The sequence below is a fragment of the Haliaeetus albicilla genome, chromosome 20 (assembly GCF_947461875.1).
Source record: "Haliaeetus albicilla chromosome 20, bHalAlb1.1, whole genome shotgun sequence".
In the NCBI taxonomy this organism is placed as follows: Eukaryota; Metazoa; Chordata; class Aves; order Accipitriformes; family Accipitridae; genus Haliaeetus; species Haliaeetus albicilla.
In genome coordinates this window covers 24,951,612-24,977,058 of record NC_091502.1, presented here as the reverse complement: position 1 = coordinate 24,977,058, position 25,447 = coordinate 24,951,612, and the positions used below count along the sequence as shown (strand labels likewise).

At 43.9% G+C, this 25,447-nt stretch overlaps 1 protein-coding gene across 5 annotated transcripts in view; it reads right to left on the bottom strand.

Moving 5' to 3' along the window:
* Positions 1-24,832, bottom strand: part of GUCY2F (guanylate cyclase 2F, retinal) — a 50,064-nt gene extending 25,232 nt beyond the window's left edge. For 2 of the 5 annotated variants that reach the window (XM_069808596.1, XM_069808598.1), the window contains exons 1-15: positions 24,324-24,832; positions 22,599-23,401; positions 20,563-20,864; positions 18,695-19,049; positions 14,101-14,185; positions 10,806-10,902; positions 9,979-10,113; positions 9,059-9,139; positions 7,873-8,049; positions 6,803-6,959; positions 5,350-5,499; positions 3,070-3,218; positions 1,655-1,818; positions 1,179-1,371; positions 883-1,057 (exon numbers count right to left, since the gene is read on the bottom strand). In XM_069808596.1, coding sequence (XP_069664697.1) covers positions 883-1,057; positions 1,179-1,371; positions 1,655-1,818; positions 3,070-3,218; positions 5,350-5,499; positions 6,803-6,959; positions 7,873-8,049; positions 9,059-9,139; positions 9,979-10,113; positions 10,806-10,902; positions 14,101-14,185; positions 18,695-19,049; positions 20,563-20,864; positions 22,599-23,337 — 2,959 coding nt within the window. In that variant the 5' untranslated portion in view covers positions 23,338-23,401; positions 24,324-24,832. The remainder of the gene's footprint in view (positions 1-882; positions 1,058-1,178; positions 1,372-1,654; positions 1,819-3,069; positions 3,219-5,349; positions 5,500-6,802; positions 6,960-7,872; positions 8,050-9,058; positions 9,140-9,978; positions 10,114-10,805; positions 10,903-14,100; positions 14,186-18,694; positions 19,050-20,562; positions 20,865-22,598; positions 23,402-24,323) is intronic. The other 3 variants (XM_069808597.1, XM_069808601.1, XM_069808599.1) reach the window with 3 other exon arrangements.
* Positions 24,833-25,447: the final 615 nt, after the last annotated feature.

Here is a 25,447-nt window from a genome sequence, read left to right as displayed (position 1 = left end):
CAGGCAGAAGGATAAAACCCCCTGTAATACTGGGTCAGACTCCTGGACAATCTTATTCATTGTTTGGCTTCCCGCAATGGGCAGTACCTGGTACCTTAGAGGAAGATGCAAGAAGTCTGGTGACAAACAGCTGGGAAAAATTTATTAATGGATGACTATGGTATAAAATTATGAAGGTTCATATCTCTTCTAAAAATATTGATTCTATGATGACAGCAGATGTCTTTTCCTCCATTTAAAATCCCAGTCATACATTCACTTATACAACTGCAGTTGTACTGGGGTTTTTTGTTTTATTTTGGAGTTTAATTATACTTTATAAAAAAAAAACCCTTTCCTCTTCTTTTTAAACAAGCCACTTTTCTGTTAATTGAATAGATTATGACTTCTACATTAGAGATAATTTACTTTCTTTATAACATAACTTTTTCTTAATAGCTGTATCACATATTCTTCCAGTTATGTCCTACCTGTAAAAAATCTCCCCAACCTTTTCCTTCTTTCACTCTATATGCCTGTTTTTCTGTGCTTTTTCATTTCAGAACAGAGTTACAAAAACATCACGGGATGTCTCCATATCACACCGGTGAAGATCCTATGGCACATCAAAGAGCCACCCTTACAACAAAACCCTTATGACTAACATGTCTGATTTAGTTCTTTACTGTGACAAAATATACAATTTCTCCCCAAATGATACCGAGCCACTTTCCTTCTTGGGATTTGTGTTTCCATTTTAATGCACTTGCTGCTATGGACGATTTTAAAGCATCTTCTAAGGTTGCTTGTTTTGGGCCAGGCAGGGAGAAAGCATTCGAAGCTGGAAATACAATTGCAAAGGAGTTCTTTGATGTTCAGGCACAGGCGAGTGCCGCTGCCTACCTGTGTGCAGCCCGATTCGTATCCTGAGGGGGATGTCTGGCATGTGTCTCATTTTGAATGTTCCCACCGAGCTGAGGATGTCCAGGGACATGTTGGCTATCTCAGCTGCGTGCTTGTTTCCGTTCCGTTTTGGGAGCCCTGAAGCGACCATGTAGGCATCACCAATTGTCTCCACCTAGCAAATACCATTATAGTAAAAATTAAATAAATAAATTGAAAAAGATGGAAAAGAGACTAAAACTACAAGAGTGTTTGACCCACAGACAGTTTGATCCTCATGCCCAGGTACACCTCACCTTGTAAACATCATGGTTTCCAAGAACAGCATCAAACAGCGTGTAAAGGTCATTCAGAAGGTCAACTACTTCAATGGGTTCACTGAGGGCTGAAATGGTTGTGAAGCCCACGATGTCACTGAAGTAGATGGTCACCTGGTCAAAATACTCCGGCTCCACAGTGCCACCAGTCTTGAGGGCTTCTGCCACTGATCTGAAATAACAACGCAAGCAAAGATGACAGGGCACAAACCCTTTTGTAGAATATGCCCAAGAGCTCAGACACTCTTGTCTTACTGTGCTCAGAAGATCCTCCACTAAATAGAAGGTTCTATATGGCTGTAAAAAGCATTAGTTAAAGTTTCTTACTTTGATTGCAAGAAGATTGCCAAAATTGGAGGTCAGCTCTGCAGTCTTTCTCACTTCTGGGGAACAGTTTTGTCCAGTCTAGCTATGGGTTGTATTTTTTTTTTACCATCTAAAGTACCAGTACTTACGGCGGGAGCATTTGTGACAGTAGTTTTTCTGTCTTCTGTTTTTCAATCTCTAGCTCTTCAGTCCGCTCCCTGATTAAATCCTCCAAGTTGCTTGAATACTGCTCAAGCATCCTGAGCATTGAGTCAATGATATTGGTCTTCTTCTCTTTGTTGATGGTTTTGAACTGGAAAATCAAACTGGAGAGTTATTTCTCTATCGCATTACACCATTGTAGCACTCTAAGTTTGGAAAGGAACAAAAAGCAAACACTTATTTTAAAGGGACAATGCTAAAGACTGACTTTGTCAGCGGCAAGAGTTCAACAATAAAGGAAAAAGGCAAACTAGAGGGTGAATTTGCAACGATAACTATGGAAGATGGCCAGCAGCACGTTGCTCCTCTTTGAACTTTCAGGAAGGGTTAAGTGAAACACTACCTTCCATGAGATGACAAGACGTATGTGAGTTGTTATGGAGTCTTATCATGCTGCAAATTTGCACACTCATTTATCCCATGACTAATCTTTAGGGTACCTTGCAGCCATTTGCATTCAGTGGTGCAAATTTCAGGGCATTAGCAACACTTGCAAACTGCTTATGTATTACTGGTCTTAAATCCACCTTTGCACACTGGCACGTATGTGTACTGCCACCTCCCATCCCCAACTCCTCGTTGAGTTGTGCTTTCTCCTCCTGACCTGAAGCTGAGCCTCTGGACCATTTGGATAATCTGTGGCTTCAGAAGCTGCCTTAGACTCAACAGTGGAGTCACAAGGGTGTAAAAATATTCATAGTTTCATAGAACTGAAAGGTAAAAATTATGGGTATTGGTTTACCTAGTTTGACCCTGTAAGAACTTAGCAACACTACTGCTGGATCAGACAAGAGGTTTATTTTGCCGGTACCTGTCCATGACACTGGCCAGTAACAGACGCCTGGGAAAGTTGTTCAACCAGGGCTCAGGTACAGTCATATTTCCCTGGGATATGCTCCCAGCCTCCACCAATGTGCAGTTCAGAGACCTCCTGTGCCAAACGTTGTATCTTTCTGTTTAACAGCCTTTGATGAATTTTTCTTTTAAATTAATCACCTTTTAAATACTTTAGAAGATCAAAAACCATACTGATCTGAAGATGCTATCATAATTTACAGATCTTTGATCTTCGTAAGACCTTCTGTGCAGGTACACTGCAAATGTGAAGACACCCAGCCCATGTCCCACCTGCTTCACACCCCATGGGGTGATCCCATGGCAGCCCAAGTTCAGGACAAGGTGTAAGCCAGACACCACAACCCACAAAATAACCCAATAACAAAGGCAAGACTAGAGCTCTGGGACTTCTTTAATCATTATTTAAGGGCTCACTTAAAGAAAAAAAATGCACTTTACTGCCAAGTACAAACAAAGGATTGCACTTGCTGCTCTACTCACCGACCTTATGAAATACCTCCTCAAAGGTTGGACGTCGTTCAGGGGCTTCACTCCAGCACTGCTTCATTACTTGGATGCACTCCAGGGGGGCCAGCTCAGGGGCTATGTTTGGGCGGCACAGGGGAGGGGGTTTCTTCACTTTCTTTATAATTTCTGTGACAAAGAGAGGAATGGGAAGCATGTTGTGAGATGGAGGGTCTTGGTGGGGACAAAGGACATAGACATTTTCATCTGTCCCTTGCTTGCTCCTTCAGCCATCACTGTTATTCCTCAGCACCCAATGGCTGTGTCAAACGAAGCTGGGGGCTTCTGCTTTCCTCTGCCAGGAGTCTCTTGGAGGATTTAAAAGATAGGAGATTCATCTGCCTTCTTGTCCCTGGAGAACCTTGTTATGAGAAATAAAGTGGCTGGATGGGGGAAGGTTGTGTGACAAATGGATGCGTGAGCCTGCAGACCTGTATTTAATGAAATTGCTTCTGACTCCCTCCATTAGGATCTGCAGTCCTCTAAGGGAGCAGAGGGTTATGGTTGAGTCCAGACAAGAAGGATACCAGCCTCTGATGCTTCATTGTTAACTGGGAACCAGTGTGTGGGAGGTTGATGGGAATGGAGACAGTGGGAAGTATTTTAAGGGGGGGAGTTTGGGTTCAAAACAACGTCTGGGAAGTACTCCCTATCTAGAGATGAAATAAGACTAATAAGGAGCTGGGCTTGGGCTTTCAGACCCTGAGAAATCAGTCCTTGAATCTGCAGGTTTTAGATAAAACTGCACTACAGCGAAGGAGCGGAGCTGCAGGTTTTGTTGAAAGCTGAAGCACAGATGGGGGAGTGTGATGTCTGAACCCAACCCTGACTTCAATTTAGGTATTTCTTGGTAAGAATATCCTGGAGGAAATGTGGGGTTTGTAAGGTAGAACTGTATCTTCTTGCTTAAAAAAAAACCCAAAGCGATTGTACTTGAAGGTTTCATTTTGTGTAGTGGAGAGCAGTCAAATGGAGCGAAAACCACCCACTTTCTGGCAGGAGCCCTGCATTTCCACAGCTGTTACTGTGAGTACCCAAAGGTTTTCAGTGTTGACAGTTTACTTTAAAGCTCTTTGGCTCATCCCACCAGTCTCCACCAAATCAACTAAACAAAGCACCTGGCCCAAATATTTCCAGGGGCAGCCAAGGGGAAATGCCTTCCCCAGATGGTTTGAAAGTTGACACCACAAGTGAAAGTTCCCTGAGGGCTAGGACACAATGAGTAGAAATTCATCATTTTATCAGGTCAGGAGACTGGAGCGCACTACGTGCAACATTTGCTGGAGGTTCCCCATGGGGACTAGGTGGGGGGACACCTGCTAATTACATCATAGGCTACATCATGGGTCCAGCTCTGAATTACAGAGCAGGTTACATCACAACCATCATTGTCATTGCATTGCTGCAGCAGCTTGGGGGGCAGCAAGGTCAGGGCCCTATTTTTCCGGGTGCTGAACAGGCAGATACTAAATGGCCATACCCCGCTTGGTGACTGTCCAGCTTAAAACTTGAGAATGGTCCTTCACTGAAATCAGCTCTTTTTTGACTGTTCTCACCCCCTCCCTGTTCAAGTGCTTGTGACCTGACCCTGACTGCCATGTGTTTGCTCTACCTGTGCATGGACAACACGGTTTGAACTAATGAGAGTTGCACCATGAGCAGTTCCTAAGGAGTTCACCTATTTGCTGTTTCTGCTACAAGCCACCTTATATATGTCAGTTGGGTCATGATGTGTCACTTTGATCTCTGCTGAAGAGAGAACTTCTTTAAATGGGGAAGTAGTTAAGGAAAAATAGATGGGCAGATGCACAAACAGGATGCTAGCAAAGGGTCCAGCTCAAAAACCTCAACCCCATGACGTACATAAAAGGGCTGATGAGTGGGAATCAAAGGAGTTTGCAAGCTATGGGAAATTCTGCCACCAGATTTCACTCCACACCATGATGAAAAGTCAAAGTTTTGACAGGGAACTGGAGGTGCTGCAGGGATCTGACTGCTGGCCAGCTCTGAATCGTCTTGGGGGTACCCTGAACTCCGACCCCACTGATAGCAGTGCTGACTCATGTACCGCCACTGAGATCAGAACCACACATTTTGATGTTTATTATGGATGTTTTGTTGAAAACAGCCTTTTGTCACTGAGAAAGGTCATGAGATTGGGACATTATTTCCATACTAATGTTTTACTCAAGGGGCTTGGCCAGACGTCGTTTGAGCGCTCTGTGTGAAGCCTTAAAAATGTACTGAAATAGTTGCCTACCTTCAGCGGAGAGTTCTGACATGCAGTATGGTGGACCCCGAACAACCACTTCTTGTAGGATGATTGCAAAGCTGTAAATGTCCCCTTTGAATGTGCCTTTTCTGAGCGTATCTGGGTCCCTCAGTAACTCAGGAGCTGTCCACAGCAATTCTAAAAAAATCAAGAGCATCGCGTTTCTTACACTTGAGCTCAGACTGTTGCAAATTAAGTGCTTAAATGAACACTTCATTTCAGTCATTTGAGGAAAGCTTGGAACATAGTTCATTATTTACTGGATCAAGTCTTTTATTCCTTGTGATGTGCTAGAAATATTAAACTTCCGTGCTGACAAAAAATTGAATTTTCCAACTTTCACTCTACCTTTAAAAAAATATTTGCCATACTAACAATTTACATGCTAAAACACCAGCCTTAAACATCTACATAAGAAGTCTTTGCACCATTGCCAAAAGCGTTAACACCTTTTTTCTGTTTGAAAATATCACTCAGACAAAATGCTGGCACTGAAGCCTGGATTTCTTGTTACTGTTTCTGCTCTTTTACAAAGCAACAGTTAATAAAATATAATAAAATAGATTCTGTAGTTCTTCTTAGATGAAAATAGTTTCTGTAAAAGCAGCTTGTGGCAGTTTGAAGTACAATCAGTCTTTATAATCCAAGTTACCCTGGTAACTGTGCATTCTGAGTAATGGGAATAAGGAACGTTTCAGCTACTGCAATATATATAACTTTTGTAAGAGAGGAGAAAAGGTCTTCTGGCAACAGCCCTATCTGAGACACTGGAAATGTGTAGGAAACAAATCCTGTGACAGAGGGATCAAAATACTACATACTGCTTGAAACCAGGTTTCAAGAATAAACTGAGATACAAAAGGAACCCCAAGGCAATGGCCAGGTGAAAGAAATCCTGTCAAAGTCTCCAAACCTGATCCCATGAGATGCTGTCCCTAAGTGGTAGGTATGTCATGTGGCAGCCTTTGGTAACTGGCATGTAGAGGACCTATTTCAAAGAGACCTGTATCATCTTGTGTTCCAGATGGCTTAGTTTTACAAAACAAGGCTCTTTGCATTTGGGTTAACCTAAAATTTCAAATATGGGGTTGGGGCTAAGGATGTGAAGCCGTTTCCACCAGTCACAGAAATTCAAGATTGATCAGATTTCAGGGGCACTTAAATCCTTCTCCAACTACGACAAGCTTAAGTTCTGTCACTGCTTACAATAAAATCTTTTTTTCCTTACCATGACACCCTGCTATTCACTTCACTTTCAGGAATTCTGAAAAAATGTTGCTTATCCTTTCCTGTAAGAATGCATTGTGTACAGATAACCAGATGTCATGAGATTGAGCACATAAATCCTTATGTGGCCACTGGCCTGCAATTGCATTAGGACAAGCATCTGTTAAATCAATGGACAAATATTTAAAAAAAAAAATTTCCTTATGGCACCTACCTTCTGGGGGTGGCTGAATATATGGGCATTTCTGTGCTTCTAAGAGCTCGTTATAACCATAGTCAGTGATCTTCAGCACAAACCGGCCGTCCACAACACAGTTACGAGACTTGAGACGTCCATGGGCAAAATCTCGGTGATGCAAATACCTAATTCCCTGTGAAACACAGAAAAGATTGAGGCTGTTCCTTAAGAATTATATTATCTGTCAGCATTCAGAGACATCAAGCCAAATTGTCACCTGGGATGGCATCAAATACAGCATTGAGTCTATGTCAAATGCAGTGCTGATCAGCCCATGAAACTGTGGGAAAAATTCAGAAATGGATTAGGAACAAGAATTGGGCTATCTGCACCCTAAAGGAATACTGGAAAGGACTGGCAGCTTTAGGAACAGTCCGATGTCTCCCTCTGTAGCCCTAGGACTCTTTGCACTCAGAAGTTGTTAAGGGTTAAGAAGGTGGACAGAAGTGGTACCCAATGGTTTGGTCAAGGGAAACCATTAAGAGCTAGCTGCCCTTACCCAGCACCCTCAAGGAGGATCAGAAGGTGGATCATGGGCTTCAAGAATGGTTCTGGCAGTCTACCCTCTGTAGGCCACCTGTCCCAGATTGGTAGTTCACTGTTAGGGGATGGAAACACATGGGACATGATTGGAAGTGTGTGAACACTCTTCTAAAGTGACCACATGTGTAGCCATCCTGTGACAGGAGATGACTATGGTTTGGTTTCATGCTGGAGGCATGTCTGATTTATGACAAGGAAGGGCCTTTGGAAAGTATGAATTTGTCACAAAATTCATTGTTCTAGGTGATCAGTTCTAGCCTGATGTATAGTTTTAATCTCTCATCCTGCTGCATGGATGTAGTCCTATTACCCAAAACAGTGCTTCTCTCAGATTATAACAACAAGAATAAGAGGTGTCCATTAAAGACCCTGTATACCGGTGTAATTACATTTACATTGGTTTTCCCTGCATTACTATAAAAATCCCAAAGTCACGGATGAAATAGCTATGTCAATATAGAAGTTACATGCAGGTCATGCCTCAGCAGGAGCACTGGATTTACTTTAATTAGATCCATCATGAGAGAGGACTTGAACATCCAGTCCAGTTTCATATCCTCGTTTCTCAGCAAGTCCTCCAGGCTTCCTCGGGAGCAGTATTCTGTCACTATGGCAAAGATGCCACAGTCAGCGAAAAAGCCCAGGAACAGATTCACATTTTCATGACGCAGATCTTTCATCTGAAACAAGATGGTGAATCACAGCAAGACCAAGTCAGCCAGACATCTGCTCAGAAGCTTCTTTATATCATTAGATGTCCTTCTCATTCTCTACTCCCAGTCTTTCACACAAGGATGGGGAAGCAAACCTCTCTGCTGCTTACTTTCAGCTATCCCACACTCTTTTAAGCTCTGCTTTTCTTAGCCTATCCATTAAGACGAAGAAAACAAGACAGCAAAAGCAAACTGAACAGAAATTTGTTTTTCTTTAGACAAGCTGGATTGGATCTTTCACTAGGACAAAATGGCTTCTCTGGGGTAAACTGAGTTCAGCATGTGGAAACTTGCACCAGCTCTGGTCTCATCTGGAAAGCAGGACCATGCCTGGAGGATCCAAAGTCATCCATCAATGGTGCCTTTGGAGGCATGCCCTGGTAAATTTGTTATATTTATATGCATAAAAATGCCACTCCTACGTTAGCAGTAGCTGCCAACAGCTAATGGCCTTGAATTTGGAAAATAAATGCATTTGCTTGTCATTTAGTAATAATAATAAAATGGAAGACTAAAAGGAAACTTCTAACAGGCACTCTAGCTGTAGACACAAAGCAAATCCCAGAGAAATGCACAACCATGCCTGTGCCGCACTGTCAACAAATAACACATGAAAATAGCTACCAGTGCATCATCGTGCCCCGACACAGGCAGGCGTGATTTCCTCCAAACCACTCTGCCTTTGCAGACAAGGTCACTCAGGGGACTCGTTGTACATTCAGCGTTGCCCCAGCTTTGAAGCGGCAGGTCCAGGGTGGGGTTTTGCCAGCTGCTGACTCTGACACATGCGTCAGTTTGTCAGATTGCAATCGTGCATGATCCATTCCACCAGATTTCACCAGGCAAGACTCAACTGACAGCCACGACGCGTGATTCAATGGATAAACAGGAGACAAGGAGAATAAAAATACCCCGCAGCTGCAAAAGTCCCCGGAGCAACCTTCCCTCCACGTGCCCCATCATCCCCAGTTCCTACCTTCCTCAAGATGCTGGTGGAGCTTTGCCGCAGATTGTGAACTGCTCCCGTCTCAATTTTTTTCAGCCATACCCAGTCTCCCTGTCCACAATACAGGTGGGTGAATGATAGAGCAAGTGTCTGAGCAACAGCTAACATGGGGACCTAGGTGTGAATTCCAGATCCTTGACTTTGCAAGTGGCTGGGGATTTTCAATGTTCTTGGCAGCATGTTCTTTCTATACTGCACCCAAACAAGAATATACACAGCAAACCCTCAAAAAATGGGGTGAGGCAGGACCTTCACCTGGATCAGAACTTCATACCTGGAAGGTGTATTAGTATCTGATAAACAATGATAAATTGATTAAAAAGGAAAGTAACTCTGTCCAGAGCTCTTCTCTGGCATTAATAATCCAGTTTATTTTGCTCCTTTTCAGGAAAAATTGCCATGCCATTTTTTCAAAAAGCTGTGTTTTCAGGAAAGAACCGATGGATGGGCTGAGTTTTCTTGGCCATTGCCTCTGCTTAAGCTCCATACAGTCCTATTGGCACAAAGGGGAATTTGATAGCCTTTATTCTATGTATTTGGATCCTGTCTTGTAAGAAAGGTCCTTAATGGAGATGTCAGTACCTAAAGGCTGTCTTGTAAGAAAAGTTCTTCTTGGTGCCTTTAGGCGGTGACTTCTCTAACAGGGACCAGACCTGGCAATGCTATATATGAATGTCGAATACCACCACCCCACATGACTCCAAGTGTCAGGGTGAGGACTGGGGTAAAGTCACCTTAAACACAGGTAAGTCCATGCTTGGGAGTAACTTATTTTCACCCTTAGGGTCCGTCAGCAGTGTCCCCATCCTGGGACCTATAGTACTGCAGCCCAAGACTTCCCTCACTTGAGCAGCTCAGTGAACCGAAGGCTGCACAAGGTTCCTACCTACCTCATACAAAGCCACGTTGGAGGTTTCATGGGTGGCAGCTGTGCTTTTCAAGGAAAAGGAGCGGGTTATGGATTTCAAGCTTCGGCCGTCGGCTGCTACGCTGTTTGCATCAGTCAGACTGTCCAAGGTCAGCCTCTGGAAGGCAAGAAAAACAGGTACAAGAGAGTTACTGCCTTTGGGTATAAACCTCCACTCCAGCTCTGCCTTGGGCCATACATTTCACCCATGCTAGCAACCTCCCCATCCTCCCAAACTTCCCATCTCACGTCTCTGAATACCTCTAAAAGGCTGTTTAGGCCTGGAAACACTACAGCGACACTTTAGGCGATGGAAATGCCATGTCTTAGGGGAGACACCAAAGGAGGCAGGAGTCTCTCCGAGCAAGGCACAGGGAAGTGTCTCCTCTGGCATCGACAAGAAGTCTGTATCTGTGCCCCCAGGAGAGCCCCAGCCCTGGGCAGGAGCCAGCACAGCCCAGGAATGGTTCCCATTAGGTAGTTTGGATGCAGACACTTTATTTTAGAGGCTAAGATGGATGTGGACTATGCTTTGCCATCCAACCTCAAGAACAAAGAATGAGCCCTGGCTGTTAGAATAAACACAACCAAGGGTACAATTTTACATCAGCATAACAGCTCTGACACTGCATGTGCATCTCATCCAAGACTCAAAACCACTCAGCATATTGGAAATTTTCTGACATGCAGGGGCAAATGAGGCATGGTGAGGGAAATGACTTCCCAGACCTTCATGTGTATGCGAATACCATACAGCAAACCTGTCTTCGAGGGTCCCACCAGATTACTTTCACGAGTGGAAGGACTTACCTTTTTATGTAGCTCTGGGTTGATGAAGACGATGTCATCCAAGGTCAGTATTATCTTGTTAGGTCCCCTGAAGAGCTGGCTGTTCAAGATACTGTGCCTGGGAGATTTGGAGAGCCACAGTTATCATTTTTAGGTAGGTAACCAATTTAACCACCATTGAGTCCCCTACATCTGGCTTCCCTGTAGCAAAGGAAAGTGAAGCATGTGGTGTGGCAGCAGGGATGGACATGGGTGAAAGCAGTAGACAAACCATGATGTCCTGACTTGGACTGAAAACCCCTCAGTCAAACAGCAAGGGTTATCCAATTCACAGACAGCAAAAGCTATAATCTCAAAGGGTCTCATCACAAATAGACATCTTGAGTCAATCTGGTTACAAATATGAATTGGATGTGTATGTAATGCATACTTTGTTTTGCTTGGTTTTAGTTTTCATATTCCAAATCATTCTCCATTAGGACAGAATAATAGTTTTTATTAGACCAGCCAATCTGGCTGGTAAGCAAACAGCTCTCAGCCACACCAGCCTTTCTTAGGGCCTGAAACTGAACCACAGGTAATTTATAAAAGCTACCTGGATGCAAGTCACCATCAAAATGTGCTGGCTGAATCTCTATATTGTAGCATGGTGCAGTATGAAGCACACAGCCAGATACCTCCTTGTAATGACCTCAAGCTTGTACAGAGGGAAAAGCTACAGGGGATGAGCAGTTTGGTGTGTGTGGTGTAGTGCAATGCGGCGTGGAGGTCTTGGAAGCAATATTGCTGAACCAGGGCTGTTCTTCTTGGTCAGGAGTAATTAGATCAAGAAGACTGTGCTGATTCAGATCTACTTCCAGGACCTGAGCCAGATGGGATGTCTATCACGCACTGTATAATACAGGACAAAAGTGCTTCTGGCATCTCCACAGGATGCTGCTGCCTGTTTTCCAAGGGGTGACTCTCTGCACTCCTTGATAGTCTACCAGATTTGCAGAATTGCTTCGGGCAAGAGAGAAAATTCAGTATAGTCATCAGACCAGCAAAGACGCTATTTGTTGCTTGACTGCATCCTGCTATTCGCCCAGCTTCTCTTGAATTTGCAAGGCAGAAGAGACCACAACAAGAAATGGTGCACTGTCAAGGACTACGTGTTCATGCGATAGTTCAAACAGGCTTACGTCCACTTCATGCAAATCAATACGAAATATTCCAGAGTTTCATTGTTAGTTTTTAGCTGGGATACATCTGACACTGATACCCACCACATGGCCATTTTAGGGACTCAGGAAAGAGGCAGAAGTCACACCCCATCATTTTGAACCCACTATTTCAACGGATGTCAAGGTCTAACACTGAGCATAAAGCACACTATATCTATTAGACAGCCAAAACCTCACCAAGCAGGAACAGACAAGGGAAAGGAAAGCTCCCCCATTGCCCTCAATGTCACTTTTTTTGTTTAAGGAACTTTGTTTACACTACAGCAGATGTCTGATCTGCACACTCCTAAGACTTTTCCTGATGAGGTGGGCAATAGGATGCCTTTTGCTAACTGTACTGTAGAAGGAATCCACTTTGCAGAATATCCATAGATCACCATGTACCACTCCAGGCATTTTAGAAGAGCACAGACAGCTTTTTGGAGTTCAGAGGGAGCCTTACGGCCACAGGCATCACCTAGGGTGATTTTTTATAATCTTTCTCTAACTGCTTTGTCCCAAGCCACCCAACTCAGCTTCACGCAAAAAGCTTATTATTTAAGTACTTTTCACCTTGCTCAGTCAACCATGTCCTCTCCCCCAGGCATGGAGGAAAGCACCCCTCTGCTGAAAGCAAAGCACAGAGAGTAGAGTGACTCATTAATTAAAGTCATGCAGCATATCCCTGGCAGAGCTAAGACCAGAGCTCCCACATTTGAACTCAGACCATGCTGTGGTTTAAATTTAGTTCCAGACATGCCCTTCCCTAACATAAATTGTCTGAGTCATGTTAGAATATTTTTTTTTTCCCCTTGCAGATGGCCATACATCTTTACTCATGACTGAGCCTTCCCAAGCACAGTCTGGTACTTGTGGAACAGCTTACAAGTAGAGTAGGCAGAAAGATTGTCTTTTATTTACGTAATTGTAAAGGTTGGAGGCCAAGGGCTTTAAAGTGCCAGTGGATGGAGGCAACCTCCTCAGTGCCTGCAATTATAAGGTATCAGAAGCAGCTGTGTGTTATAAGTAGGGGAACTGTTTGGAGTGTTGCTTGCTGGGTGGCCTTATGTCATCTGGGTTTGGAGGGATGATTCAGTAGTGGAGAGAAAACATGTTTTGGGATGATTTGAGAGGCAGAGCTGGATGGGAAAATCCAGGAACCCTGCTCTGCTGAACTCATTGCTTTTAAGTAAATATGTCTTCTAATTTCAGTCAAATTTCACTCTAATTTCAGCCATGCACCATGTAGACATTAATAATGAGAGACAGATTACTCCAGGGGCCAGTTTGGAGCAGATTACCTTATCTTATGGCCATAGTGTCCTTGCCAAAGAGCAACCAACCCATAGCTCCTGGACCACCCAGTCCATGCTGCCTTGGGTCCACCTTGGATATAGAGTCGGGATGCAAGTGTGACCTATGCAATTGTTGGAAACTGTCATTTCCCCAGCAGACTACTTAGTTTGCCCCAAAGATCCCATGCCCAGACTAATATATACACAACATTAATGATCAGGGAGCTGGACTCTAGTTCAAAACAGGGAGTGAATCTGCTTGGTAATAAAGACGTATCCTAAGTAATTGCTCCGAACCCTCTCGCAGAGATATTCTCTCTCTCTCTCTTTAGTACATGGAGAAAGTAAAGAGGGTCAGCCTAGGTGCTTCATAGGAAACATGATTGTATCAGGGACAGAAATCCAGGGAAGAATGATCTGGAATAAGAAAAAAGACATTTAACATGGCAGCCCACTCAGTCTCCACTGTGATGTTTTTAAAGAAGATTCCTGTCATTGGTTTATACGGCACACTTTGCACTTCTAGAGTGATAATCAACTTCCTAATGTTTCAGAGCCATCATCCAGCTAGTCCTTCCAGCAACAGAGTGCAACGTTCTTCCAAACCTGGACTGGATTAAGGGTAAAATGGTTTCTCCTGAGACTGCAGACCCAATGCCTGCAGTGCTCAAGCCACTTAGTGAAGAGATATGTGGCTGGAGACCAAAGACCACAATCAAACCTGCTATGTGTTCACATGGTCTAAACCGCTGGCTAAAGTGCGAGTCTCCCACAGATGCTAAAAGTGGCACCAAATCTAATACGTACTCCAGTTCTCACCTGATGAGAGAAGCCAGGCCCACAGCACAAAGCACAAGGGCAAATATCAACATTGCTCCCAAAATCATGACTGTAGGTTCAATCCCTGTGCAGAGAGGGGAAAAGAATCAGTGAATTAGAAAATCCCTTTGATTTAGGCAATAATATTAAAAATATTGATATCAGACCATTAGATTACAAAGTGAAATATTCAGCCAGGAGAATGCTAGAAGGCAATTTTTATGAAATGTTAATTTGTCAATACACAAATACTTACTGACTTTATTTACATGAAACTGCAACTACTTTAATTATTTATTTCCTTGCACTTTTTTTTCTATACCAGACCCAGGGCCCTGGATCAGTGGAAAATTAGTTTTTCTTCAAGTAAATAAAGATTGGACTCACAGGGAAGTATTAATTTTTAGAGGCAGCTTTTGCAAAGTTCATAACTTTTGAACATTTGACCCTCATCTCTCCAGGAACTGAAACGCTGTAAAATCTTTATCATGTGGTACCAAACTGACGGCCAGCGTGAGTCACCAGCCCATCTGGGAATTTTCCTTCCCTGCTACAGATTTCTAATGCTGAGAAGAGCAGAAGACAAGAAGAAGGTGGTTGATGTTTTCCTCAACGGGCCCATCAACAGGAAGTACTGGAACCAGATACTTTGCTTATAAGTGTCTGCTAGAGAGCTAAGGAAAGCTGACATGAGTGGATAAGCTAAATTCCAGTGGGAACCATCTGCTGGCTCTGTCTCTTGTGTCTTCTGTTTTCTTCTAATTTATTCTCTCTGTATTCAGAGATCCTTAAACACAAACAAGCAGGGAGAAATTTAGGTTGTTAAAAGGTTCATAACTCTGTCATGCTTGCACCTAAATCACAGGCCTTTTTGCAAGCACTGAAACCTAGAGCTTCCCAGTGAAAGCTGCAGGCATTTTTGAAAATTGGTGTTCTTTTCAGGAAAAGACAAAGCATTTTAGCTGAGATTTTCCTGCTGGCTTTGGACTTCATTTCTGCTTCAGCCCAGGGCCCCAGTCCCTGATTGATCTTACAGATACCCTAGCACAGGTTGCCCAGAGAAGTTGTAGATGCTCCACCCCTGGAAGTGTTCAAGGTCAGGTTTGGCAGGGCTTTGAGCTACCTGGTCTAGTGGGGGGTTGGACTAGATGGCGGGGTTGGACTTGACGACCTTGAAAGGTTCCTTCCAACCCAAACTATTCTATGATTCTAGTGAAAGATGTCCCTGCCCATGGCAGGGGGCTTGGACTTGATCTTTGAAGATCCCTTCCAACGAAACCATTCTGTGATTCTATGATACTACGATTCTGTATAAGAAGTCACTTGGCTTTCATGCTCCAGCCTGGAACTAGCCCTGTCCACCTCCATCTGAGAAGAAATACGGGCACAGTAGAGTGGATGCTTCACACCCATTTCTCCACCTCGCAGACAGTGTGGATGTAGACCAATGTTTTACTTCACCAAAGTGCAATGGAGACACAGCCAGCTTTCTCCAGGAGGTGCTCACCTTGAAAACAGGAATGAGCAAGACCTCACCAAGCTGGCCTGGAGGACACGGTTTGTTCTTCACACATGGACAAAGTCAGAGTGTTGCGGTCTTCATAAGAGCAAATGACAGCAACCCAATGTTCATCCCTAGGGGGCAAGGGAGCTGCCAAACATGTGTTCTCCTCCAGAAGGACTGGTGTGAGTGTGGAGCCAGAACACATCCCATAAAGGTCTTGCACAATGCTAAATCCATGGAAAAGGAAGGACTGGATCAGCTTAGAAGCAGATTTGCAGGAGACCTAGTGCCCTGGGGCTGTGTTTGTTGCTATGAAACTTGTTATTAAAGACAGAATAAGCTTTAAATAGCCCTGTCACAGCGGCATGGGTTGGTTTTCTTGCTGGACAAATGAGAAAATGCCTCCTGGACAAACCAGAGATGAAGTGTAGGGGTATGAAAGTCCCATCTCACATCTCTGCATGGCCTTCTAACATTTTCAGAGAGAATCTGTAACCCAGACCACAATGTGCTAGGAATAATGTGGAGTTTGTTAATGCTCTGTTCTGTATTCAGTCAGGGGTTTTTTTTGCTGGTGCTGTCTCCTAAGCTTCCTCAGGTAGCCCCCAGAGACTCTGCTGTCTGAATAAATCTCCTTTGAGAAAGCACCTCAGAGAAATTCTTTTGCTTATTACCATTACATTTTATAACCCAAAACTGCTTGGCCATACTTCAGAGGACCCTAAGGTAATATGGTACTTGAAAGGGGGTGCAGAAAACCAAGGAACAGCAAAGGGTCTCTCCCTGATCATGTCCTTTGCTTGAAGTAGGGGCACAGTTACACATCACATGAGGACTCTTCCACAGGTGGAAAACATCCAAATCCAATTTCATTCACTGAAGCAGCATCTGATAAGCTGAGAGCAAGAGCTGGTCGGAGCACAAAATTCACTGGGGTGAACAAGAGACAGTAAAAAGACAAGAGAAGTAAAAAATTAACACCCAGATAAACAAACCCTAAGGAATAGGAGATAGGGAAAGCAATACCAAAGACCAGAGCACTCATGTCACTGATGGATGGGCCATTGCATGAAGGATGCAAAGCCTTGAGGAAGCTCAACCAGAACTTTATAACTAATCAGAAGTGAAAGCAAGGTTATCACGGACTCCTGGGAAAGGGCAAACTTACGGCATACTTGGGGGGACTTGTGGGATTGTGTTAAACTCATTAGTGGATGTTTTAATGGGACTGTGGGAGTATGTGAAACTTCTTATGGGACAAAAATGGGGAAAGGGAGGGATGGGGGTGGGGATGCTCGAGTATGGGATACTAGAGACGATGGAGATGCTGGTCACACATAAGCATGTTGTGCATTTTTCCAGCCAAATGCTGCACCTGATCATTGCAATCTGTCCTACCTTCTGCTTAGCCCCTATTCCTAATTTTTTTTTTCCTAGGTTAGTGTGCTCTCTGCCTGTGTGTGACATTTGTAGACTTCCCATCAACTTAACCAACACGTAAGATAAGAAGTCCTGGAGCCTGCAACCTATGAGAGACCACAAGTCTGGAGACGAGCTGCTGCAAAGACCAAAGGATTTGAGAGCTGGCTATGGGGGAATTACACATTTGGACCATCTACCAGAGGGTGCATTTGTATGTGTGCAGGAGCTGGGGTTGTGAGATCTTACAGCAAGCTTGGAGCCTGATTAAGTGGTGCGTAAGAACAGGATCAAGCCATTTGTGTTGTCCATGTCTCGGCAATGCTGGTTGTGGGTAACAGTGCCTGTAAATACATTGCTCTCCTGTGGGTGACTGGCTATGTCTGCAGTGTGTGTGTACGTGTACTGGGAATACCTGCTCAGCCCCACTCCTGGTGGACCTGGGGTCAGGCACCACAGCAGCCTGGCAGCTTCACATCCAACCCCACTCCAACCCTAACTTCATACAAAAGCCACGCTGAGGCCTGGATTTAATTCTAGTCATAAAATTCAGTCTCTGAAATATTAGTAATAATAATAAATTACCCCTTCATTGACAAGTGCCTAGAGCTTTATGCTTTTCTAAGGTGTGAACATAAAAAGTGATCGCTCTAAAAATCAGTGGGGTTTTTCCATAGACTGCAATGGGATGCTAAATTGCTACACCATTCCTAGTAGCAGTGCAAAATTAGATGTATGGTAGCATTATATTTGCCTCTTCTATAGCTTGCCAGCTGCTGTAAGATCAGTTTATCTCCAATTTCCATAGAGCGACACTGATTTAAACCAGGTATGGCTGAGCCAAGGGGAATGTTTTTCTCAGCTGCTGAATGAAATATTCTGTAGATGTGGTTAATTTTGTCTGTTTAAGTCATATCCTGGAGCAGTAGGAGTAAATGCTTGGTATTATAAGTAAATATGTCAAGTGGAGGCTAAGTATCCTGCCCGGAGATTTTGGTTTCCCTGCAGACTTTAAAACTGCACCACAGTTGCCTCAAATTAAAAATAATAAGTAAAACCAGCGCCTAGTCTCGCAAACCCAGGAAGCAGTATAGATATCTCTGCCCCTAAGTCTTCAGTTACCACCTCTGTTGTCTACAGTAACGCAGATTATTTTGAGTAATGATTATCATCTTTTCTTGATGAGGTGAGCTCTGATGATCCTTAAAGCTGCACAGCTAACTGCATAGAGAAGCTGGGGTTAACCAGGAGAGATGGTGAGAGCATCTGCTGCTGTGCAGCTCTCTCAGGCTGTCTTCAACGCAAATCCTCTTAGTGCCCTGTCCCTCAGAAGGACACAGACACGGTGCTGGCTGGAGCCTCTGGCATATATTGATTGCTATCACAATAGGCAGATGTTGAGTGTTAGACCAGGAAAACTCTTTCCAGCACACAACAGTGGCAACAACCTTATTGACCTAACAAGAAATAAAAAGAGTCTTGTGTATCAATAGTGGGATCTCTGTATAGGGCTCCCATTACAAAGAGCACCACGACTGGTCATATTTATAGGAATTTCTTGAGTTTAACGTTTTCTCTTTGGGGTGCTGTCCCCTGGAGTAAGAAAAAAGGTGAAATAAATAAAAAGCATGAACCCAATGCCATTTGACCCTGTTTTTTTGTCTTTCTTACCTCCAGTGCAGAGAACATCTGGATCAAACCAACAGCTGGAGTCTGGTTTGGGTGGAGCTCCACTGGGAAAGTGGATGGCCCGGCCTAGGGCTTTCACAGAGTCTGAAGACATGTCCAGCAAGTGGGTCGGGAAGAGCTGGTTCCCACGACCGTCTGTGTCCAGTATCACGTAGTTGCTCAGCCCCTTCCCACAGTTGTCCGTCTCTACACGGTGACTAAATCCAGGGAAACTGAAGTTTTTTGTGTGCTCAGCTATGTTAGCTCCCAAGATTCTGACTCCTTTCCTTCGAGCACTGTCTATAGCCATTGCCATGAAGTAAATGGCATCATAGATTGTTCCAAAAAGCGGAGAAACCTAGAAATACAGGAGAAATTGAGGTCAGGATATACTGCTGTCAACCTCTGGTTGTCTGTCTAATGTCCCACTGGCTAAGCTGTAAACTCAAGAACTGAGACACTTGAGCATTAAGGCTCATGGGATAATGGGTTTGAAGAATCTTAGATCAAAGGTAGCTCTGGATTGATATGTGTGATCTTGAATATCTGTCTTTTCTTATGGTTGCTTCCCAAAATACAATTTCAAAATATTTTTAAAACCATGTAAAATTGCTTCAACATGGGAGGAGCCAAGACTCTGAGCCTGATGTTCAGCTGGCATTTTATCACAACCTGCCTCAAAGCACTGTGCTGAAACATCTACCAAAGATAGAACATCGAAGTCAGAGGCTTGCCTCCTTACCAGGTAGGAAAAGTGTCATGCCCAAAGGATCCATCCTTTTTGTCAGAACATTGTTTATTCCTAAGATGTAAAAGTCACAAAGCAGAGCCACAGCAAACTCATTCTTTGAGGCACCAGAGCCTTTTCTCCTTGCATTTCTCCCTTCTGTGCCTGACCTGATTTAGGAACCTATAACTTTCCCCTCCCCTAAAAACAGAGGTGGTGGCTTTTGCAATCACATGGTCATTCGCAGTTGGTAAATGAAGAGAGATTATACACTTGTGATAAAATGAGGAGTGCTGTTGGGAGCCATAGAATTTGACATCTGTGGTGGGATTCATTGATCAGATGTAGACACCTACAGTGAAGAACGCTACAGTCAATATAGTCAACCTGGGCTCTCATTACGGTGAAGGGAAAGAAATGAATGCTTTCAAGGCATGATTCACCTTCTAAAGTAGATATCCATGCAGATCAGATAAATCATGCCTTAAAAGTACTTATAATTTTTTGAAAGATCATAGTGAGATTCGAAGATTAGCTCAGCTGAATCCTGCATCTCTTCACCCGCATGACAGATTCCCCAGTTCTTCTTGTAATGTTTACAAGGTAGCAACTGATTTGTTTTTTTGTAGGCTACTGGTGACATTTAGATAACTGCGCCGACAAAGAATAACTTTGACTATAGTGCTAGGAAGAATGAGGCAGCAATGATTCTAAGCATTTCCTTCTAGAAGCATCCAGTATTTCGTTTGTCTGTCGCATCCCCCCAGATTCTCAGGTGTGTGGACATCTTATTTTGGTGCCTTACAAACTCCGTGGACTTTAACCACCTTAGGAGACACCTTTTCAGCTCGGGCCTATTGCAGTTAGCACATGCAAACCAAATCTCAGAGCCTCAGAGACAACCCTTTTCTCTTGAATTCCCAGCATGGTCTTGCAGTTGAACAAACTGAATTAGATTGCCAGACATCCAGGAGAAATATTCTTTCCAAACGAATGCAGACTACATCCAACTTTCACCATAATTTCCTCAAAATAAAAGCATACAGTCTGGGTTGTCTCTCACCTGTACTTTCTTTATAACTATTTCTTGTCTCATGTCTCCCATTACCTGGTCCCAGAAAAGCCTGAGAGAAAGAATATTTACCTGGGTGTCTTCCAAATCCATGGTAATTTCACCTCTTTCTTTAGCTTCCCTAAATGATTCATAGAAAGTCCTTTCTCCAGACTCCAGTGTGACAGTCAACACAGCATCGTATGCTTCCTGGAGCTTGCTGTCATTATCAAAGATGTTGAATGAGTTGTTTTGGTAAGGAAGATTGTACAGTAAAGTGTCGTATGGAACAAAGACGTATCTTCCATCTGCTAGTCCCATTTCCAGAGCTTTTGTGAGTAAGGTGGCTTGTTCCTCCCCGCCAATGAGCACAGAATGCATGCACAGGAGGATAACTGAAACACAAGGATGGCAGACAGTGTTGTTAATCCATTTGGGGGTTTCAACACAAAATAGCTCCCTCCTCCCCAATAAAAGACCTGTCTGAACTGCTGTATCAGGTCAGACACTAGTGGTCCCCTACCAATGTTATGTGCTGAGGAAGTTGGGAGCTACACCAATTTTGTTCAACCTCTGGAGGTCTGCAACATCTAGCAAAGGAAGCTGTAAACATTACCCATTCCTGCAGCCATACAGAAGGAGGAATGGAGAGAAATTTTGACAAAAGTGAGGCATGGGCTAACATGATGGGTAGTCACGGTCATTGCTGTCATTGACTGAGAGACATGAGCTTTCCCTTCGTGTGCCCTGTGCTGACAGACATCACACAGTCGTTAGCAGTGCCCAAGCTCCACCCATTCACCCTGTCACCATATATACAGATTTTATGTTGGGCACTGTGTTGTGTTTCAATATCTGGTCCATGCTTGGCCATCACAGAGTCTGTGTCTTTGCCTGCAAAATGCCATAGGGCCAATGTCCCCCTGTCTGGTGGGGAGATCTGAAATACAGGTATGTCTGTTTAGCAGGCTTTCCACAGCGCTCGCTGGCCCTTCGTGAAAGGAAGCACTCCTGATCTTTCATCCAAGACAGCATTTCAAAACTCAGTCAGTGAGAGGAGCAAAGTAGGGCAATGATGGGAAGGAAAATTGCAAAGAAAACCTGCATGCTACTAAATCAGGAGGGAGCAAGGTCTCTAGCATAGCTGTGTTTTCTCCTTGGGAGAAAGAGTATCCGTGGCAAAGTAGAAGCTGAAATGAACAAGATCATTTTCAGGTTGCTGAATTACACGAAAGAAATGGGTACTCCTAGGCAGTGATTCATCCCATACTATAACACGGAGCTTAAGCTGGTCAGATGAATGATGTTTGAAGAGGGACTGGTTCTCTCCATTGATTATGAAAGGAGCCCGTCATTTCTAACTCACATGGAGAGCTGTGATGGTGATGAAATGAACCCACCCAAGGTGGATTTGGTCACAAGCGTAGATTTGAGCACTGATAAAACTGGCAGTTAGAGAGCATCTTGCTACCCTTGTTAGTCTTTGGCATAAAAGTCAAAGTCTCAGCTACAATGCATCCTCATCTGGATTCACAGTGCTGACTGCAGAGGTGTACATCCAGGATCAGAGATCCATCACAGAATTCCTAACAAGGCTCTGAACCAGAAGAACATTACTTTTTTCCCACATTTTCTCAAGAGAAAAAAGATCATTCTTTACTACGTGCTGTACATCAGTAAGAGCCCTTCCACTGCTTTAGTATGTGGTGTATAACACTGGATTTCACTTCTGATACCTTCATGGAACACAGGTAGCAAGGGCACAGCATCAAAGCATGAGATTTTTGATAATCTATAATCCAAACCACCATAAATATAAAACCTTCCTATAAGCACCTCTTTACACTTGACAGGGTCGAGAACAGACACCCATCTACTAAATATTATTTTTTCAGACAAGCTGGACCCAATCTTTCATGTTGTAGAAGACTATTTTGTCCTATCTCCATCACATACAAAATGCACAGCATTCTTTTATGTGAAGCCCTGGCTCCATTAGGGTCAGAGATAATATTCTGCTTGACTTAAATTACTTCCAAATTTCATTCTCTATGTTATGCTTATTGGATAACAACGCAGTCCTACCCTGGAGAAAAGAAAAATAAAGGAATGAGACTCAAAGCACTTACTTCTGATGCCATCAACTTCTTTAATCTCATTCCAGGTGTCTTCAATGCCCTTTTCTCCTTTACGCATGGATGTAACAATACCTACAGGAAGCCCCTGGTTCCTGAGTGCACTTGCTAACTTGTTGGCCGTGTCCATCCAAATATCCTCATTAGAAGCAATGATGCCAACATGAGCCCAGTTAAAATATTTCATTATTGTAAACAAAACTCGGGTTGGAGAGGGCAGAGTCCTTGCAAATGTAGGGTGGTAGATGGTGGAATCCAGTTTATAATTGATACACATCCATGAGAAGATGGCTTTATTCCAGTTTTCCCCTAAAAGTGTAGCCACCTCACAGAAGCCAGGGTTCAGAGGGCCTATGAAAGCTGAGGAAAGCTTTCCAAAGTTAATGAATCTAACCAGAGCTCTTGATGTCTCACATTCTTCTTGCAGGACCACATAATCCAGCCTCTGGCCAAGATCTAGTGAAGGATCTTTACTTATTCGTCCCACTGCTAACCTGGCAGCCACGTGGGGAAAGGCTTTGGAAAAGAAGGGGTCGCAGTTCCAGGGTCCGAGCAGTCCAATTTTAAAAACAGAACAATATGCTGGAGAGCAAAGTAGGATTATTCCCAACAGCAGCCACCAGGGAGCCTGGAAAAATGTCTTGAATAAATTTCCAGTGTTGAACTGATGCAATCTAATGTGCCTTGACAGCACCCAGAACAAGCTGTTAGGACGCAGCAGGAGAAATGACATTGTTTTAGAGGTGGGTAGGTCTGCGCCGAGTTCTTCAGGAAGCCAGGCAGTGCATCACCAGCTGCTGGAAGAAAAGTAGATTACATTTGCCTTCCTGTATACGTATTTGTTCAGCACATGTAGCTCCAGCTGAGTCAGCCCAAATTACACAACGGTTCTCAAGGTGCAAGTGTATGAGGTGCCAAAACCCTGCACAGACACATGGACATGCACCACACAAGCCACTGCACCATGCAGACATGCATCCAGCCAGTGCCAGTTAGACATACCACAACCCTTTAATGCACACTGATAAAAACTTTTTAAAATGCTTTGCAATATATTCTGAAACCAGGCAGTGAAGAGTGAGTCTGCTTTGTCTGCAGCAGTAAACGCAACCTATGGATACACTATGGTTTGGGTTCTTTGGAAGGGTAATTCCCAAATCACAGAGACAAACATGCATATAAGAAAATAAAGAGGTGAAATGCACTAAGCCAGCAACTTTTGCCATCCAAAATCCTCAGTGAGTTTTGAATATGAATCAGAGCCCATACAAACATAAATACACACACACATACATAGACCCATATATACATATACTTAGAGAAACATATGTATGTGCATGTAATTTTAAAACTTTCTGAAAAGGTTTTTCAAGGACAACTTACAGTGGAGTCTATTAAACCTGGCAAAATGAAAGCTGGATAAACAGGTAATCACAAAATGAGGGAAAAGGAGGATTATGATTTGAATTTAGATAAAGAACTGTTAAATAACTGTCATGGCAAAAGCTTTGTGTTCACCCTTGGCTTAAAATATTCTTGGTTAAAGCCTAGGAGCCATAGGCTTTTGGGGAATAACAAACTCACCCTTCCCAGCCAGCCACAGAAATCTCACCCCCACAACAGCCTCCCCACCATCTGCAGTGTCACCCTGTGGCTTAGAAAATTTGCTGATCCAAGCAGGTTTGTGCTCTAAAAATACCAGGCCCCTTACCAGCTTACCTATTCATTACTGGCGAAGTATTTTTATCCCGGATCCTCAGCCACCGAGACAGGTAACGCAGAGCGCCGCAATGCAGCGCGTACCGTAAATGCACCCGCAGGTCCTCTAGCCTGATGGAGAGAGACCTCCAGACGGAGCCATCCACCAGCGGAGCAGCTTCTCACCGCCAGCAGCGGTTATCCTCGGACGCGGGTCCCACCTCAAGGATAGGCGATGCATAGTCAGGCTCCCCTGCAAGGACGCGTGGGTGTCCACCTCCTTCAACGTCTTGCTTGGAGGGGCCACTCCAACTGGGTGGGTGCTCTGGGCCCCTCCGCGGTGTGTCAGAAGTTTCCTATGTCCCTTTTGGTGAGGGCCATCCTTCTCCTCCAGGGTTTCACGACTTGGGGTACCTCCTCCCGAGCCCTTAGTTCCTCGGTGAAGGTCTTGCAGAGCTCCAAGGCTGCCTCATTCTGAACTGCCTCAGTGCAGAGATGTACTCATATCTAACTCAGTGATTGTAGGGATGGCATCTTAAAGCTCTGCCCTTGGATTAGTGGGATTTAGCTCCTGGGATCTGCCCCTGCGGAACAGCTCCTTAAGTCTCTCTGCAGGGATAGCTCCTCTTCTGCCATGTAAGCAGCAGAGACAAGAGTTATTTTAGGTTTGGGGTAAGCAGAATATTTGATTTTGGTCTCTAGCATCCTCCTGGGGTCTTCTGTTCCCCTTTTCCCCATTTCTTCCTTGTACCCATCATGACACACACAGAGATTTTTATATTTGTATCAAAATCTTCTTGGTTATTTCCCTGGGTCTTCCAGATATCTCCCTACAGCCAACCCCTCCAATAACCCTCCCCACACTCCCATACACCTTCCTTCCCCAGTGGAGCTGGCAATAAAACCGTCTTCTTGGAAAGACCTTGAATGTCTCCATGCCTGTCCTAGCTAGGAAGTTCCTTCCAATAATTTAGCTGAGGTCACAGAACCGGCATCTGTGGTCTAGAGGGAAACATTTGTAATTCAACCTTTTAGCAGTATGAACTTCAAATACGTCATATAAATTATACACGTCTCATTGGTGTGTGTTCAGGAGCAGTTCTTTGTTCATGACTGATGATTATGGGCAGCCACAAAGTCTTTCA